Source organism: Falco biarmicus, chromosome 10 (genome assembly GCF_023638135.1).
Source record: "Falco biarmicus isolate bFalBia1 chromosome 10, bFalBia1.pri, whole genome shotgun sequence".
Lineage (NCBI taxonomy): Eukaryota > Metazoa > Chordata > Aves > Falconiformes > Falconidae > Falco > Falco biarmicus.
The window spans coordinates 23576233-23593477 of record NC_079297.1 but is presented as its reverse complement, the minus strand read 5'-3'; the positions used below and the strand labels follow the sequence as shown (position 1 = coordinate 23593477).

General features: G+C 37.9%; 1 protein-coding gene across 3 annotated transcripts in view; it reads right to left on the bottom strand.

Annotated features, from left to right (window-relative positions):
• The window catches only part of ANO3 (anoctamin 3), a 207844-nt gene that overhangs the window by 42498 nt on the left and 148101 nt on the right, over positions 1-17245 (bottom strand). For 2 of the 3 annotated variants that reach the window (XM_056354931.1, XM_056354933.1), the window contains exons 7-12: positions 16021-16065; positions 10889-11020; positions 9507-9613; positions 8098-8153; positions 5606-5727; positions 4246-4380 (exon numbers count right to left, since the gene is read on the bottom strand). In XM_056354931.1, coding sequence (XP_056210906.1) covers positions 4246-4380; positions 5606-5727; positions 8098-8153; positions 9507-9613; positions 10889-11020; positions 16021-16065 — 597 coding nt within the window. The remainder of the gene's footprint in view (positions 1-4245; positions 4381-5605; positions 5728-8097; positions 8154-9506; positions 9614-10888; positions 11021-16020; positions 16066-17245) is intronic. The other variant, XM_056354932.1, reaches the window with a different exon arrangement.

Genomic DNA, 17245 nt, shown 5'->3' with positions numbered 1-17245 from the left:
GATAGGTCACAAGCTTTAGCACTACACCGCAAAGGCAGTAACATCTGTAACACAAGTGTTTGTGACAGGTGCTATGTTAACTGTTACTGCAACTCAAATCTGCAGTATAACAGAGCAAAATAAGCTTCTTTGTGCTGTCCTCACTGCTATATCTGAAATCTGCAATAAAAAAATAAAAATGCAAAGGCACCTCAAGCTATGCTGTGTTCATGCCTGCCCTTTCTGTTTGGCTGACAACAAATGGACAACTTGCAACGGTGATAAATAATGATATGTATAAACCCATCTAAACAGAATTCTTTTAAACCATCACATTTATTTTTATATAGATGTGTAATAGCTTGACATCTAACTTAACAATAAAGATAGGTAATAGATATGGCACATAATTTGTTGAAAGAACCCAAACAAAGAAACTGCTATAGGACTATTTAAGCCCTTCCATTTGACCACCACTCCACATCTCCCCCAGTTAAGCTCAAGGAGGGCAAATGGATCAAAATATAGTTAAAAGTATATGAAACAAGAAATACAAAATCAAGCTCTGCATTTTTGTTTCTGCATGTCTGAGCCCTATGAATATAATTCAATTGCTCTGGAAACTACTACGGAGGTTCTTCTATAGAGATTCTCTGGATTGTTCTCTTGGCTACATTCATCTCACAACCGAACCCTGCAACGAGTTGCAGACACTAATCTCAGTACCACCAGGGACCTTGGTGCTGGCTCCTGGCAGCCACACTATTACCCAACTTTATTCCAAACCCATACAATGAAAAGAACATCCTCCATTCCAATGTCCTTTCAGAGATACTGCCCATCTTACGCACTTGATTTGTGACAGGACAGAAAAATGCCCCAAATTGTGTAGAATGGAGAAACTTCTGTTTCTAAACATGGGACGTCCATGCATATTTGCTTATAATAGTGTCTAGTGCCTGATACCACAGTGTATATGCAGGTCCTCCCATCTTATTTCACCTTCCTCCTCCCTACACACTTGAATCATCAAATGATTCAATCTTGACCTGAAAGTTTATTGTTTCCCTAAAAATGTAACTGAGGAAACAAGAGAGACACAGCGTGAGGGCAAAAGGCAGCACGAGAGGGGCACTCGCCCTGGGAAAGGAGGAAGGGTATCACCAAAAGGGAGCACGTATGCACCGATATGCACCACTTCCAACTTGCCCGTGGCAGCCACAGATGAATGACACACAGGTTCTGCCCTTCACCTTTGCCAGGCTGAGATGGGGTCCTGCCACAGGCCGATATATATATTTATAAAATATCATTAATATGTATAGAAAAAGAGCCACCTGGTATCATGACAGAACCCAAGCTCAGAGCAGAGAGAGGCACTCATACAAGTCATAAGACAAATCAGTTCTTAGGTGTGTATAACCCTCGCATTGCTGTACAAAACCTGTGGCTGGCATCGCAAGCAGTGTTTGGTTCTACGGCAATGCACGCTTGTGTAGTTGCTCATTCCTTCTGTGCTGAAACTGCTGGACCTCAGTGGAAAAACAAAAGGATGGGTTTGTGCCTGCAGCCACACGAGGGGGAATCATGGCAGCTCCCCGCACCCGAGTGGTGGAGGGACATCACTGAGGAAAGCATGCTTCTGCAAAATTGATTTCATCAGTCGCTAAGTTCAAATTTTGTGGTACACAAGACAGATGAAAAATAGGGAGGTTTTTGACAGAATTTATCACCCTGTAAATCAATACTTCCTAACATCCACTCCTTCCTAGCAACAAGTGTTAATAGGATAAAACCTGTTTCACACGAAACAGTGTTACACTGAATAATACTGAATGTGGGGCAATGGGGCAGTTACGACACTGCCATAATGTCCTGACACTAGGTTTAGATTCCTAATTGCCACTGGGTTTTCTGTCCCTAGATTTTGCCAGAATAACTTACCCAACCTTTCCTTCCAGAGGGCTGCTGAACACTGCATTTGCACACTGCAGTAGTAGCAGTGCTCAAAAGACAATGATGGATTATAAAACTGTTATAGATGTTTATCTAGCAGTTTTCTTCAAATGACTGCAGAAACACTAGATAGATAATTTCACAGTCCCAGAATGTGTCAAGAATAAGGTTTAGGTTGTGCAGCCTGTCTGCCTGCTAATGGACGAGTCCTGCCTGCTTGAGGTAGGAGGTTTCTGTCTAACTCTCACTAACCCGTCTAGGCTAGGCAAGCAGATATGGCAAGGAGCAGCATCTGTTATCACCGGCTTTTAGAATGGCCTCAGTACACAAGGTGATACAGAAAACATCTACATAGATTTTATCAGGCCAGTCACAATCAGCTGGAGTGAGTTAAGCTCTGTTCTGGAATCCATGTCTCACAGCAGATCTTACTGATCTGGTGACAGCATGCAGGGATGTGACAGTGCCCTGTCACGACTCTGCAGGGGGCCTGCACAGATTCACGCCTTCCGCCCAGAACGAACAGATCCAGGTTACAGGTGTGGGACTGCCACAGAGCACACAGCTAGGGCATTAACCCGCCCTCTGCCAGTATTGGGAAATGAACCCTGGCTAACGTTAGCTATGCTAAACAGGTAAACACTCCCCTCCCTGCGCAGGCATAGGAGGTATACGGTAGATCACCTAACTTTCAGGCTCTTGCTCTGTGTAACACAGCGTGATACCGAGGCACCTCAGGATGGGACCCAACACAAGCAGCCTCCTCGGGGAGCAAAATAAGATCTCTGTGTTCTGTCTGCAGCTACTCAGCAGCCGCCAAGGGGAAAAACTTGGCGAATGAAAACACAAAAGCTAGCCCACCTCTGCGCTCCTGCAATTTACACCCTGCAACCTTCAGCAAGCAATAAAACTGCGTCTGTCTGTCAAAAAAGCTGAGCAGGAACCTTATCTCCAAGTCTTCTTGGGAGAAGTGTATGACACCTATACAAACATGTAACAGCTTACAGTTTGAAAAAAAAAAATCTTAGAAGTTCTGTTCTTTCTTTTGGGCAGTCTCAATGCCAAATCTTTCTCTACTACGGCAATGCCTAAAATATTACACTGTAAGCTGATAATGGTAGATTACAGCCCTTTGTTCCCCTTTTGTTGAAACCGTGCCATTGTACACATGAAGAATACAAGATTTCCAGTTCAACAGTCCTAGTCCTGAGCTTTAAGAACAGGCTGATCCTCTACTTTACATCCATTGCATTTTAAAAACCTTTATCATGCGAAACAACCCTTTTACATAGAACTATACCTTAAAGGTAGCATAGTTTCCTGGCTGATACATTTATTGCATTTAATTGCATTTAACGCAGTTTGAAGCTGTAAAGCCTCTCAGGAGTTTGCTGTAGGAAAGCAAGCCTAAAACCACCTCACTTACAGCACTGCAGAACTCAACAACTCACTGTGAAACAGGAGACTGAAAAAGTTCCATAGAGAAAATGTAAATAGCCCTGCTCAAAGCCCAGGAAACACTTCCTAGGAAATCTGACTCCAAGCACACTTACAGCCTAAGCACCCAAACTGCTTGGAGGAACAGTTGCAATTGCAAGTGCACCGATGCTGTTGTGTCTGATGACATCTAATGGAAAACTTTGTAATAAGGGTGCCTCCTCTGAAACTGTTCCTAAAAACACAGGCAGTACTTAACTTGAGCACCCTCATCACGATTTCTAATTTGACATAAACCCCTCTCCAGCAAAATCACAACAGTGAGAAACCTGAAAACTAAGTTCATGTCATGTGGTTTTAATCTCCCCCAAGCTGGGTCTCCTGTCTGCAGTTTACACTGACGTAGTTAAGAATTTTCTTAGACAAAAAGTTTGCCACAATTAAAAGTGAGAAACAAACAAAGGCATAGGCGAAAATAAGTTGAAGTTTGGCAACTGTACTACACTGTGGAAGTTATAGGCAAGATGAAGGTAAAGAGGGAGTATGACTGACTGTTTTTTCACCCGTTAGCCTTGACTGGAATGACAACCATCGCAGTACCCATGGCATCAGAATCAGTACTTGCTGTTTTTCCTTACAGAAAGAATGGGAATCACCACAGCCGCTGTGACGGCTGTGAGTGGTACGCATCTAGCTTGATGCAAAGGAGATATACAAAGCAGATATACTTGACTGAAGAACCCAGTGTTTTATTTGGTTATTTTTACATGATTACCCTATCAGGAAAGCATTTGTAAGTATAATAATGATCTCAGTTGTACCAGACTTTTCTTAATTTTCAACAAGCTATTAAGTTTTTAAATGGGATTTTACCTTACTTGGCTGGAATCCATCGTAAATAATCCATAAAGGAAAACAAAGAGTCCAACCAGGGCAGCAGGAATAAGCATTCCAGTATACCACCCCAACCAGGCAAAATATAGTCCAATTTTTTCACCAAAATATCGCCTGTGTGAAAAGGAAACACATATGTTTTTTAAAGTTAAAACTTACGATGACCTCTATCCATTTTCACAGTAGAATAATTCTCTTGAGGAACTACCATTACAAGTTTATACTAAAATTATCATCGGTTTATCAAAATGTTTTATTTCAGGCTAGTATAACATTTTAGTGGCACTAACTGCAGACTTACCAGAATGTATATTTCATACGGATATAACTGAAGTGTTCTGTAATTTTCATGTCCTTGTAATGACTAAGTAGATGTACTAGTTTCAACTTGATTAAATGTAGGATGTTTTATTTATACACACAGATAATATATATACACACACAGAAATTCAGGGAAGGGATAAAGTAAGTTGGGATGACGTAAAGTATTTCTTTATAAAATGCATTTATGATTGAAATATGTCATATAACATGATTCTCTATTATTAGAGAAAATAATGGACTGAAAACACAAGTTGAAAGTTGATCCCTGATTTTTCAAAATCTGTGTGTCTGTTGCCGGAAGAGATGAAGTAGCAGTGATCAGAAGGCCAGTCACAGACAATACTATTTGATTAGCACAGAATTGTCCCATGGCACATGCTCAGCTGCAGTCTTCAGTGAAATGGTACTGGGCACAATGTTTGGGTATGACTGTCAGATCAGGAATAAAAACTGACAGCAAGGAAAAATGAATGACTGGTATTCCATGTCAAAGACGAGGTAAGTATGAAACCCAAACATCGCAATTATTTAACTTCTATTACATATATTTCTCTACTTTACATTTGGTAATCTATGACATTAATTATAAAATATATGAGCTGAAGTTTATTTAAACCCATGCAGAAAAGTAATAATTAGGTTACATTTTCCCTCCACTGGATCTGGTAACTCTGACTGTCCATGTGGGTAAGTCTTTGCTCTCCAAGGGGCTCTCATGAGGGGCAACCGTCTCTGATCAGCACATCACTTCATGGGTTTGTGTTTTAAGTTTCACACTGCAAATTGTTAAGCAGCTGGATCTATGTGCCTTTTATGCAGCCTCATTTAAAATTAATAGCCCTGCACAAAAGAGCACCCAAAAGGAGCAATTTAAAGAATTCCTAGCTTATATGATAATATCGATAGCTAAATTTTACAAGGAAGCATAAGGATGAGGAATTTAGCAGTATTGTTAATACACTGTTACCAGGTAATTCGTATCACAGAAACAAGCTACTCTTCAAAGTACTAATACCTGATTAAATCGAGAGGTTGGTATTTGTACCACATTCCCCACCGTGCCCAACGCTCATATAAGAGGTGTCTGTGGTTCTGAGCTCCGTGTGTTTTGATGGGATGTCTGCTTTTGTGGCTTCCCTGAGAAATGCAAAGACATTAAAATATACTATTAGGCACTATGGAAAAGACACATTTCCTAGGTATTTTTTTACAATGTTAAAAGAAGAAATTTCTATATTTAATAAATAGGTCTCATTATGGACATGTCTAGGCCATGTCATCTGGAGGCTTCATGCAGGCTTGGCAGAAGAGACAGGGCTACATATGCTTCTGAAATGGACATTTTCTCTAAAGAATTAAATGACAGAACCACATCGGTACAAGACTACACAGAGATAATCAACTCTTTATATGGTTTCGAGTATTTCCACTTCACTAATATGCTTATTTTTATGTTTCCATGTATTTCAGTTTTTAAAAATTTTTTTAGATGTTTGTGTTATCTGGTTTTCTCTCCCATAAAATTTCAGAAATTTCTGGTAGGTCAGCTTGGTTCTCCTCTCCCAGACATTTTCTATGGCTTTATTTAACTCCTGTTCACAAGTATAGAAAACCAGTCTTTCTGTGATATGTGTTTTCAGAGATGAGGGAAACAGCAGAACTGACGTTCGTTTCAAACCTACACAGGATGCTCAGAGGATTAAAAGCAAAACACAGAGCCAGGCTGAGCCAAGAGGAGTCCTTCCAGGCATGCCTGACATTTACAGACTGCCTGGCAGCCTGAAAGAATAGGCTTATGCTCACCAGTCGAAACGTAACGCACAGATTCATTAGAACCATCCTAATCAGAATCTCTTGTATTTGTAATTTTACTCCAATTCTGAAGTAGGACAACTCCTTCAGTTGAACCTTTTTTTTCCCCAAAAAACCCCCACCACTCAGTTACGATAAAGAAAATCTTTCGTCAAATAACTGCAAGTGAGGCAAATGATTTCCTGGGAAGAGCACAGAGCTTCCCAGAGCAGTACTTCAGAGTTAGGAATCAGACAGCTTCTCGACCCTGGTAGATCCAAGTAGTTTAACCATTTAGATTTTCATCATTTATTTGAAATCTTGAGCATTCCCTGCAACTCAAAGAAGACTATCTAATCATAGCAAAGAGTCCAATTCTACTTATTGACACCAAAGAAGAAGTAAAAAAAAAAAAATGCCAACACAGAGTGTGACCTTTGGAATAGCTAGGAACACCTAGGAATAGGATGTCAACTTACTCTCACAGTCACCTGGATGAATGACTGCAATGCATAAAGCATTACCCAGTATTGCATATTTTTAAATCTCCTCCTCGCCACCACCCCCTGCACCTTTCTGCACTGTTTATCCATGAGTTCAAGTCTCAGCATTCCCACTGGGACTGAATTTTCATTCTCACTTGCTCATGTGAAAAAGAAAAAATTGGGGGGGGGGGGGGGGGGCGGAAATAGGAAAGAAAAATGGAGTGTTCAACCAGTAGGCCTTAGCACCAGTCAAGCAGCAATTAAGGTTAGAGCAGCTTAAAAATATGACTTCATTAACCTTACATGAAACTTTGAAACAATAGCTTATGCCATAATAAAGGAACATATACATTAAATGGATATGGCAGCATGGTTTTGACAGCCAGAGAAAGCTTCACAGGTTTTCCCTGAAGTCAGTAACGCACAGCTGAAGCGTTAACAATGACGTTGAATTATTTATCAAAAAGACTCCTTTTCTGTATTCCCCGTATTTAATTATTAATACCATATTCAAAAATTACTCTCAGCAATTTGTAAAGCACGGGTCAGTCCTTTGAAACGCAACATGAAGTCACCATATTCAGCCCCAGCAACCACAGAGTTCACAGCTGCAATTGCTGTGCTGCTGCTGGGCTTTCAAACGGCTGACGGTGCGTGGCGTGCTTCTTTCTGTTCAGTATACAGAGACGGAAAACTTTCTGATGTCAAACACAAATTGTTCATTTACTTCATGGGTTCACAGCTTTCAGTAGACTTTAACCTGCTGAAGAAGATACCGTCAAGCAGAAGCTATCCAGAACTATTCAGAGAAGACTAAATGGGAAATGATTAACCAGTCTCCCTATGATGAAGTCCACAAGCTATTAGAAAACCAGAACATTTTGTAGGTGGCAGGCAAAAATAATTTAATACCACTAATTGGAACAATCTGGAAAAAGTGATATTCTCCTTAAGACCTCTACAGACAATGTCCAGATCACAAAAATAAATAAAGAATAATAATATTCTAGTTCAGTGACAAAATGCTCCAGGAAGTTATTATAATATATTATATATAAAAAAATTTTAAAAGCCAATATTAAAATAAGAGCTGTAAATAATAAAAGCCTCAAAAAATTACAGGGTGAAATTAAAAGTTTGCAGGACAAAATTACCAATGAATTAGGATCTCAAAACATTAATGCAAGTTTTAATTTGAATATAAAGACAAACACAAAATTAAAAAGATTACCTCATGTGGTGGAAATGCTGCTTCATATGTTCCATTATTTAATAATCTATTAATACCTAAAAAGAAAAAAAAATATTAGCTTTGATATATTTTTTTAAAATTATTATTATGCATTTCATTTCAGGCAGTGTGAATTTTCAAGTTACACAATGAGAACGTAACAGTATTAGCTGCTCAGGATGCTGCTAAACATGATGGTAAACCATAATCCCACCAACTGTTCGTGCAGGTCTTGCTGATGCCCTGAGATTTCTAGCTCTGACAAACTCCAGCAGATTCCTGAGGGGCAGCGTCTGCGACTTGTCTCTCGGGGTCGGGTCCTCGTGCCAGTTCAAGTGTAATACATTCCTGTTGTATTCATCAGAGCGTATGATACAGATTTTATACGTGACCAGGTATCTGACATACACGGAGAGTGGCATGGACAGACAATCCTTGAAGCAGCAAAGCCCTTGCATGGTTAAAAGCTAACCTGTTTTTATTTTCACATATAAGCCAGCTGTAGGAGTTGGTATCAGAGCAGTGCTCTGCATCATACCAGTTACAGCATTTTGGATCAGTTCCTAGAGGCTTCCTAAAAACAGATTTCCTGTACTATCAAAGCACATTATAAAAAATAAATAATTATAATAAAAAGATTCAGTAGCCTGTATGAGCACACCCATAGCCAACAGATTCCCCCAGAAACGTGTACTTATGAGAGGTTTCAGATTTGTCCAAATATACAAATTATGCTAAACTAATCTCATAATGGAAGTTACCATCGTCAACTTGAAGGGCATTGGGTTGGAACCCTTGTTTTCTGTTTTTCTTACTACTGCTTTTCTTCTGAAACTCAAACATCAACTTTCTGTAATTTCTACCATCTCATTTCATTTTTAATTTAATTCCTGCCAAGAAAACAGGAAATCATACACATCTCCTGTTAATTGCAAATCAATTTGAACAGTTAGACCTTCTAAAAAATAAAACTGTCATAAGGGAGTTGATATAAACTGAATTTAGTCTCAGGTCAACTGTCTCTGAGCTTCATGGAGACCTCAAATACGTTTAACTGTCGTTCACATTGATTCTGTTGGACTGCAACTGCTGGGTAGTAGCAGAACTACCAGGACCACTCAACAGTTTTCTGAGGTATGTGTTATCTTTACGTGGGTCTGCATCACATAAAGTTAAAAAACCCTGAGAAATTATGAAAAAGAAAAATTAGGTGAAATATATTGCTAATTTTCACTAAGTTATTTAAGAGAATAATTGATGTAACATTCCTTCAACTCTGTGACTGAGCGAATAAAAGATTTCAAGGAATGGCAAAATTTATTGAGTTTACTCAAATGATACGTTTTCAGGCAAGTAAAGATATGAAGTTTTTATAGCTTCAGGTTAGAAAAAAAATACAGTGCTCTCACCCATTTTGGACTTCCCATCTTCGTACTTTGTTCTCTGTAGCATGTGATGCACAATTCTACTTCTTGTGGAATTGCTGAAGAAGCTGTCTTTGTTGTTTATCGTAAAACTATTAAAATAATGATTGTCTCTTAATATTCAAAACAATGCACAGGTGTTCAAACATAGCTGCTCAAGTGTTTTCTTCTTACAGTGATTTACCCTCCTTGGTTACTGCACAAGACATAAGATTTTACATCCCTAGAGCACCTTCTCGGATCCAATAAATTTATCATCATCACCACAGATTATTGTTCTCAAATACAAGTTATGACTTGGCAGATGTCTGTGTCATGGAATCACCAGAATTGCTATTTAGAAAAAAAAAAAGAATTATCTCCATGCACTGGACAATTAAGTAGCAGCTCCACAACCACTTTCTCTTAAAGAATCCTAGGATGGAGCCAAAAAAAGCATCCTTTCCCAGATGGCTCTGGACTCCGGACGCCAGAAATCTGACATTCAGGAGCTTTTGCCTACTCAGCTGTGCCAAAAGTGACACTATTACAGTTGATAACGTCAGCTGAGCTGGTTGAGAAATAACACCAAAACCAGGTGATTGATCCAATGCAATATAGTTAATTACTGAGAAAAAATTGAGATTATAATGCAATTACTCTGTCTTTCCAGGGTAAAGTCAGTCCACTAGCACATGACTTCTTTACTGAGAAGATAAAAATCCTATTTAGCCTAATTTACACTTCTATTTTAAATGAACATTTATCTCCAGAAAGTATTATCACAAAATACTTTCAAAATGAAGAAACAGCCAGAATTTTAAAACCTACTTTTTGGGTCCTGAAAAAAATTCATAGCAGTGTTTAACTATATCACCATCAACATGCTGATTTGAACACATACATGTTTTATTTGGTGTACGTATATATTTATACTTTCAGAGACAAAAGCATCCTTAAAATGCAGATCTGATAAGAAAGGAATAAAATCTTCACTGGTTTTAGCTTGCCTTCAGAAGCTCCCGTTTCCAACAGCTGTCACAGGTTTTGCCTAAGTAAAATATGGAATTAAGCAAAGCAAACTTGAGCAAGTATTTGCATTTTGTAATATAATGGAAAGAAAAATTTCCAAACCAAAAAGGCAGCATTCATTTTTCAGTCAAATTTCTGCCTATATATACTACTGCATGACTGTGAAATAGCAAGTAACAGAGAGCAGATGTTGTCTTTAAGGGAAAAACCACAGAAAATATCAAATATGATACTGGGTATTTGCCAGTGGCCATCTGTTAACTGCTGCCTCTATGGTACTTGCTTAGAAGAAGTGAGAAAATAAAAAAAAAAATACTTGGGGTCTCCGGCACTGGCTTTCCAGTTCCAGCACTTACTGGTGTATGCGTGCACGGCTAAAGGGTGCTGTGTAGCAATCTGTTTCCTCCAGATCAGGTAGGGCCTCCTTATCAAGCTTCATTGGATTTCTGGGCAACCAGCTTTTCAGCTCTCTCATATTCCTTTGCAAACTGAGACAAGAAGAAATCACATTTACACAGTCTCACCTGCTTGCTGTTTCTATCTCCAACAATGTATATGTTGTGATATCATACTAGAAATGAAATGAAAGCAGGGCATTTCCACATTAAGCAACTAAAAATAAGAGTTACAGAGCAAAACTAGCACTATTTATTTGTGATCTATCTTGCACACTTTACTCAAGACCAACGCATCCAAAAATCAGTAGGATTATGGTTTGAGATGAGACTGCATCTTGAGTCCGGGGAAAATAATTTTCCAGGGTAGTTCATCTGGCAGAACTGTGGATGCTTATGCTTTACTCAAGAACACACTTAATTACCTTCTCACTTAATTAACCCACTGGACAAGGCAAGTGTAACTCCTCCTCCCTCCCTTGCCTGGCAAGTCAGGCATTAATATTCACAAAATTGGAAAGTAAATGTGAGATTGCTCAGGATCCATTTTTTATGCTTTTCTGATTTCAGTAAAGCCTTCCACTGCAAAATTTTCCTCAAAATCCAAGAGCTGAGATTGCCTCACGCAACAGTATACCTAAACATCAAATGAAGTAAAACACACCTTATACAGATATGGTAATATGGTATTTAAAAAACCCGAGGTGTGGCTTCCTGCAGTTTCCTAAAAATTGACATTACAAAACATAAACAGAACATAATTTTTGTAACCCCAATTAGATTACATATCGGTAACTTAAAGGGCTTTCTCCTACTGGCAACTTGCCTAAAGAGTGTCTCAGGACATAGTTTATACAGGGATAAAGCTTTAGGGTTTTTATTATTTAGGTAATAAGCATTCAGGTTTCAAATGCTAGAAGTTACCTCCTTAGCACTTGAATTCTGCACCCCTTGCAGATTTATATTTTTTTCATATTCAACTGCAGTAAAGTATAAGTATTTAAGGAGCAAGTCTATATATTAAACAAGTGCTATATTATGACAGTGTAAGCATGTCAGGGATCCAGAAGTCGTCCAAATTTTACAAAAAAACCATTCCCCAATGTTTTTTTAACTGGGATTTGGGCCTTATTCAATGAAAATGTATGCATGATACACAAAACACATATACATCATCAGATTTTTTTTTATCTGAGGTGAATTTTTGCCTCTGAGGTGAACTTAATTGATTGTGCTAAGCAGATGCACAGCTACCCATTCCATAATTAAGAGCAGTAAGTGATGACATGGTAAGTTGCTCTCAGGCAGCAAAGTGACCTTTGTGAAAATATACCTCTAATTATCAACAGCAGCCAAACAAGTTCTACCCCTATATGGCAGCGTGAGACAGAAACCGAAGCCAAATGTGGAATGAGAATTTTACATTTAGATTTAAAATTCTCAGTATTTTTTTCTCGCTATATGTTGCCAAAGTATTGGTGAACACTTTGTATGTAACCGATACTGTGCCTGAGGGACACCACTGTATTTGATGCTAAGAATTATGAGACAAAGAACATAAATATGTTTGTAAAGATGAAGCACAGAATACAGTTCCCAGGCAGGTGCACCTCTTAAGTGTCTCCTTTGCTCAAATAACACCTTAATGTGGAAGTTGATTATCTTTATTGCTTCCAGTGGAAGTTCTCTCGGTACAAAGTTATATACAGTGTATGTAAGTACAGTTTTCATTTTATTTTCTTCTTCTTTTTTTCTGTTTTACACATGTGAATTGTTTAAGAGTCAAAGCTCAGGCTTTTCTTTAATGAGGAAAAAAAGCAGATGCATCAGGAAGAAGAAAGGAAAGACAGTGCATCTGATTTCAGATGTTTTATTATGTAATTCTTTTAAAATTGGTTACATTAGAAGTCTTGATCATCTTCCTCCTCCAAAAAGCTAAAAAACTAGCAGATAATTATTAAAGAAATTACCTCCTGTTTAAAATTCATGCCTGCTCTTTTCAACATGCAAAGTAATGAAGAACACCATTGGAGTAAATTAAAAATAATGTCCACATCACATTTGCAACTTCTTTTCTGAGGTAAAATGGCTTTTTATCCAAGTTGTGATTGCTTTTTCATTACATCATATATGGTTAATAATTCCAAAACTTAGTGCCTTCAGATAGCATATAATATTTCAACTGAAAAGTATATCCCCCCACCATGTACAAAAATAATTCAGCTAGAGAGCTACAAAATCTAATATTTTAGGAAGATGCCTGCAATTCAGCTTTGCCCAACTGTATTTTTTTTGCAATTCAGCTTTGCCCAACTTCGCTTTTATTTGGTTAGTTGTTCTTTTTTGCAGAACTAGTTAGCCCAAAACTCTTTGCAGATTACATTTATTCGACAGACTGCAATGCAAAGAAACACAGTATAGGTGAGTTGGGAGTTATCTGACCAGACTCGTGGGATGAGATAGCAGAATTAAGCAGCTGCCACTGGTCACATAATGTATTTTTGACAGCAATCACCAGTCGGTAGTTTGCTCGGTGTTTGCAGCTTTCAGGACTGGCCAGAATTGTCAACCATATGCCACCGAACTCCATGGGTGTAGAATGCTTCCATGTTTTGTAATGGGAAACACGTTATGGTTGACAGATTCAACACATGGACACAATCATCATCAAAAAATAAATAATAAAGAAAAAGATACTATATTTGTTCAATGGAATGATACTAAAAAATTCACTTCAGCGTGCAGAATGAAATCCAAAAGGTTCTAAAAGTCCTTTTGCAAAGCAAACTGAGCACCTCAGTTGCTAAACAAAGTCATTTTTGTTTCTCTGTCCTTAGAAGTAGTAATTAATATCTCAGTGGGCAGAGTGAAGTTGCATACTAAGGCAACTAACTTTTAATTTTCTTTTCCTCAATGTCATTCTCAACCAGCATGAAATTGGTGTGTCTGGTAAGGCAGATACAAAAATGATTCATTAGATTATTCAGCCTTAAATCTGAAGAGTTCAGACAATTCGTGATACCTAATTTACTTATGTATCCCACTTTAGCAGATTCCTTTCCTTTGAAAACACTTATTCAAGCTTTTCCAAATACTGCTTTTAAGGAGTATGATAAAGTTATTTCTATTGTGTGCTCCTACAAATAGAATTCAAGGTTCATGGGACTGAATGCAATGTTAAGGGTGGGTTGTTTTTTTTTTTTAAGGTTCATAAATAAATAGAGAGAGATACCACATAGATGCCACATATAAGACAGACCGTATACTAGTAAGCATTAAAAATTTATCTTCTGTCCTTTCATTCCTGCTCCTAATAAAGCTTATGCAGAGTTTTTAAAGGACATTTACAGGTATATACATCTACCATATAACCATGTCAATAAATTCATCAGTGACATATCACAGTAGGGTCCAATATACTAGCCTTACCTCATATTCTTAAATTATAAAAACGCCATAGCTTTAAAATTTTACCTTTGATATACAAGGATTGTAATATAGTTCTTTATCATAGCTATTGTAAACTCTGCTTAAAAACTTGGAAACATTAATGAGAGCTTTGGTAAATTACAGAGAAGCAGTTAAGTTTGAAAAGTGAGATGCAAAGGAACAGTGACAGTAGTAGAAGTTGGAATAATGAAATGTGCATGTCAGCAATTCTAGAGCTAGCTTTCATTTTTAGATGAAGCTTCCTTTTTTCTTTTTTTCCCCACTATTCCTTTGCACACTGTATTATATAAAGTGCCAGAAAACATATTCAGAAAAATATTAATCCCAAATTCTCACAAAGTAAATCACATGTAAAAGCATTTGTCTCAAATGAAAAATCTATCTGGCACAAAAAGTGTTTATTACTTGGTTCACAGGTACTGTGCAACTGCAGTTGCACATTTCAGACATCCTTTTAAATAAGGAAAATAAATGTATTTAATACCCAAGACTCACCAGATGGATTACAGATGAAATGAAAGAATTTTGCAGTAAAGCTGGTTGATTTTGCCTTTGCATTACAAAACACAACACTTACATTTTTCAAAATGCACACTAAAATGGAGCAAGCATGTGAATGACTGAGAAGAGGAAAAAACGCAGTTGTAAATTTATGTAATGGATTGTTTTATTTCAATAATTTATCTGCCTATGTGTGTAAAGTTTTCTCACTTTACCATTCAACGGTGCTTTGTCTATTTTTGTGAGCGGATCACCTGGTAAACTGATATCATGAGACTACTTAAATTGTTCCTGGGAAATAATGAGAGTTTTTCATCATCTAAAGTAACAACAGGAGAAGCTAAATCAAATGTAATCTCATCTCAAGATCCAACTTGAGAAAACTCGTGACAGACAACTCTTTTAGGAGATTTCCCTAATGTAAAAATTTTCCTCTTTTCCTGAGGTAATTAGGATTTACAGACATTATGTCTGAGTAGAGTGATGGAGAATGACTACAGCTCACAGCATCCCCATCCTCACTCCCCAGCTCCTTTCGCCTGCTGCTGTGGCCTCGTGTACCCTTCTGGCTGACAGAAGCAGCAACAGCAGCAGCAGCCGCAGGTGAGGTTTGCATGTCTGCCTCCCAGAGACTTCAACAGCTTTCACTGCAGCACACAAGTTATTCTGACAGCTACCGACTAAATATTCAAACCAGCTTGTGGTGTGCGGCATCGATTTAGACCTGATCACCAGGACGCACATGAGAGAAGTTATGTTTGCGTGTCTAAGGAAATAGCTGACTACCAAAATCTGAGATACACGTTCAAAAGTATCCTTTCTGCTCCAGAAATATGCCTTACTAATGGCAGACGTAACTGTAGAGATAGCATTAGTATTAAATCTTTGTTGCCAAGACCAGGCCATTTATTGTTTTTTCCTGGCATAAATGTTTTTGCATTTCTAAAATGAGAACTAGTAAAGCTTTTAAGTACTGCATCTTGTTACAGATGAATATTTTAACACTTTGAGTTAACATATTTTGAGTCTTCAGGAAAATAGTCTAATTTTCCAAGTCTCCTGGATAGATTTACAACTGCGAATGGATTTTCTTTGCAGGGCGACTATCTGACAAAATTAGAAGCTACACATCACCCACCGACCTGCCCATGGTTTTGCTCCTCCAGTCAGTGTAATAACATTTTTTCCTGAAAGAACAGCAAAAATCAGCTGAGAATAAACAAATAGCATACAGTTGAAAAGGACATATACATTATAAAAGAACACTGGACATTTTAAAACATGTATTTTCACAGGCAGAAAGGAGAAAAACACTTTAAAAAGGCAACTGAAATAGAATAAGTCATTAAGATGCTCTAATTTCATATATTTTCCAGTTTGAAATGTGTTCCTGAGACAAAATGAAATTTTAGATTTGGAGCTAATTATAATAGTAACAGCTAATCAATAATTCATTCATCATACACTCAACTGACAGTGTTCAATAGTATCATGCTCATAGTCATTTCATGCGATCCTTCTCAGCTTTTATTTCATAAAACTCCTTTTAGAAGAATCACCAGGACTCCCATGCTGTAAACTGAAGACCAATAGACGGCCCTAACAATCTCAGAGTACCACCTGCAACAAACAGCGTCTATGTCAACAGGTCTTTTCTCTCCACCCCTCACTGCTCACGGACACTTAGAGAAACAAGGGCAGACATTCCCAATGATGTCAGAGAACAGTTATTTTGAAAGCACAGAGGGATATATTTGCTGCAATGGAGCGTTTTGCACATCTAGTTTCAGGTTTTCAGTTTTTTCTGGCCTCCTCCTGTCATTTCACATCACATTTCAAGCACACAAAGGGCTGGATCTTGGAGATTCCTCGAGGTATCCATACCTTTACCGTGGTGCTCAGCTGGGGCCAGGGAAGCTCAGCACCAGGGACTTTGCTCCTCACTTAATTCATCTTCTGGTTAAAATTTGCCTAAATCCTTTCTACTTCTGCTAAGTTTATTTTTTAGGAGGAACTAAACCATGTTATTTGGATAGATTATTATAGAGGTTTAACAATATTTTTCAGTTGATATTCTATCCCTCCCTCCCCCCATTCTAAAACACACAAAAATGGTACTTTCACTCTAGATATTTCACCATCACTTAGCTTAGAACCATACCTAGTTAACTACTGCCCATCTGGGCAGTATTTGACATTCATTTAAGCACATTACTTACATTAAAGTTAAAATGAAATGAATACATTAAAAAGAGTGAGAAGGAAATTTTGGCTGGAAAACATGTGGCCCTTGGAAAACTATTTATCTAACACTTGGTATTACTCAGCAGAATTACAAATAAAGCAAAGAAGAATTGTCAGTCATAA